The following is a 1,906-nucleotide window of genomic DNA, read 5'->3' on the forward strand; positions in this document are numbered from 1 at the left end:
GGGTTCCGTGATAAGGGAAGGCTTGTATGACAGGTTCACTTAGAATTCCTTATGAGGCAGACAGAAACTCCTCACTACAGCTTTAAGTTTTCCTTTAATCTCTGCAGAACAGCGGCAGACCTCACCTTGCTCAGGTAACTGAAGCACCAACTACCTCTGACCGAACGGAGCACCCTGCCCATCACCATGTGTTTGTGAGGACACAGAGAGAGTCCTCCATTGTACAATGTGAGATCCAACTTGTGGGCCCCTACTGTTCCAGGGAGATCCGAGCTCTGTAAGGTTGGGTGGAGATCTTCTAGTGTTAGTGGCGTACACGTGATTATTCCTGATACAGGGCACAGGTGGCTGCTGGGTAATGTAGGGGTGTTGTTACTGTCTTCATGCTGTCAGCATGTGTGTAAATGTGAGCAGGTGATAAGCAGACTTGAAGCGTGGAACTATTAATGACTACGGAGATACCGAGGCAGGAGAACATTAGGTGAAAGATAGGCATTGAGACTTTTTTTTTCCCCGTGCCCTCCCCCCCCCGCCCGGAAGACACACAGCCTCCCCGCTGCGTTGCTTTGCCCTGTGGGTAGGTGATCAGTGGAGTTTGATGAGTGCATTGGAGGCAGTGTTGTTGGCGCTTTCTGTGTAACCCTTGTTGTTGTGTTAACATCGAACCCCGTATCTGCTGCGGCCTGTGCTAAATGAGCCCCCCGCCGCGCTCAAGAAGTGTTGATCGTTGTTTGCAGACGTTGAGCGGGCCACTGCATTGGCCGTTTCTCACTCTGCGTGTGACTCTATCTAGGCACCTGACCAGATCTAAAGTTTGCTGAGCCGAGCTTTTCTAACACTACCGGAGCGCCCAGCACAAGACAGTCCTCCTTCTCTCTCTCTCTCTCTCTCTCTCTCTCTCTCTTCCTCCTCTCCTCTCTCTCTCTCTCTCTCTCTCTCTCTCTCTCTCTCTCTCTCTCTCTCTCTGGGAGACAGAAAGGAGAGAGGGAGGGAGGGAGGTAGAGAGAGAAACAGAGAGGAGAGAGAGGGGGTGACAGAGGGCTTCTGACTCTGTGGTTTCAGTTGCTTCCAGCAGTGGTGCAGCACTGGACTGGCGTTGGACAGGTGTTGGACTGCCGTTGGACAGGTGTTGGACAGCCGTTGGACAGCAGTCGGACTAACTGGCATTGGACTGGCGTTGGACTGGCGTTGGTTGGTGCGTGCGTGCAGCGTGGCGGTCTCTGTTCCCAGATCAGCCATGATGGTGCTACAGGTTAGACCCTTTTCTTCTTCTTTCCCTGTGACTGACGTGGGGCAGGCTTTAGACCGGACTCTGCACTGTTCAGGTCTTTGTACTTCCTGTGTTATGTCTTTAATGTCATTTCTTTGTGCTGTATATTGTAGGCCTGTCGGAATATGCAATAAATCAACAAATCAATTAATTCCATGAAAAATAAAATGGAAATTATCGCAGCCGGAAGGATTTGCATCTTATTTAATAATATGGATTGTTTTTATTCCTGTCCATTTTATTTATTGTTGTGGTTAATTTCTTCATTCATTGGCTATATAAATGTCTTCCAGTGACAGTGTTAAATATTCTTTAGAAATAAAAGCTCATTGATCCTTAAAAAGGTGTAGCTGCATTATTATGCCATTATCATTATGTTAGATGAAAATGGTTACAGAACAACAATATTATCGTTTATCGCAATCATTTCTGGGACAATTTATCGTCCAACAACATTTGTTATCATGACAGTCTATTGGGAGCCAAGCTTTTATGTCTGTGTATTGTCTTTTGTTTGTTGAATGTTGAAGAATGGGTTGTGGACAGGTTGTGGACAGGTTTTTTGTCACTTTAGCCCTTGGCTTTCTCTGGTTCTTCGGGCTGCTTTTAATGGACGTCCCAGTGTGAGGACGTCCA

The 1,906-nt window shown here is 47.3% G+C and overlaps 1 protein-coding gene across 1 annotated transcript in view; it reads left to right on the top strand.

Annotated features, from left to right (window-relative positions):
- LOC116673665 (1-phosphatidylinositol 4,5-bisphosphate phosphodiesterase delta-4) overlaps nt 1-1,906 on the top strand; it is a 20,869-nt gene that overhangs the window by 2,228 nt on the left and 16,735 nt on the right. The window contains exons 3-4 of the mRNA XM_032505882.1: nt 108-277; nt 1,005-1,252. Of these exons, the coding sequence (XP_032361773.1) occupies nt 108-277; nt 1,005-1,252 (418 nt within the window). The remainder of the gene's footprint in view (nt 1-107; nt 278-1,004; nt 1,253-1,906) is intronic.

This window comes from Etheostoma spectabile, chromosome 24 (genome assembly GCF_008692095.1).
Source record: "Etheostoma spectabile isolate EspeVRDwgs_2016 chromosome 24, UIUC_Espe_1.0, whole genome shotgun sequence".
Lineage (NCBI taxonomy): Eukaryota > Metazoa > Chordata > Actinopteri > Perciformes > Percidae > Etheostoma > Etheostoma spectabile.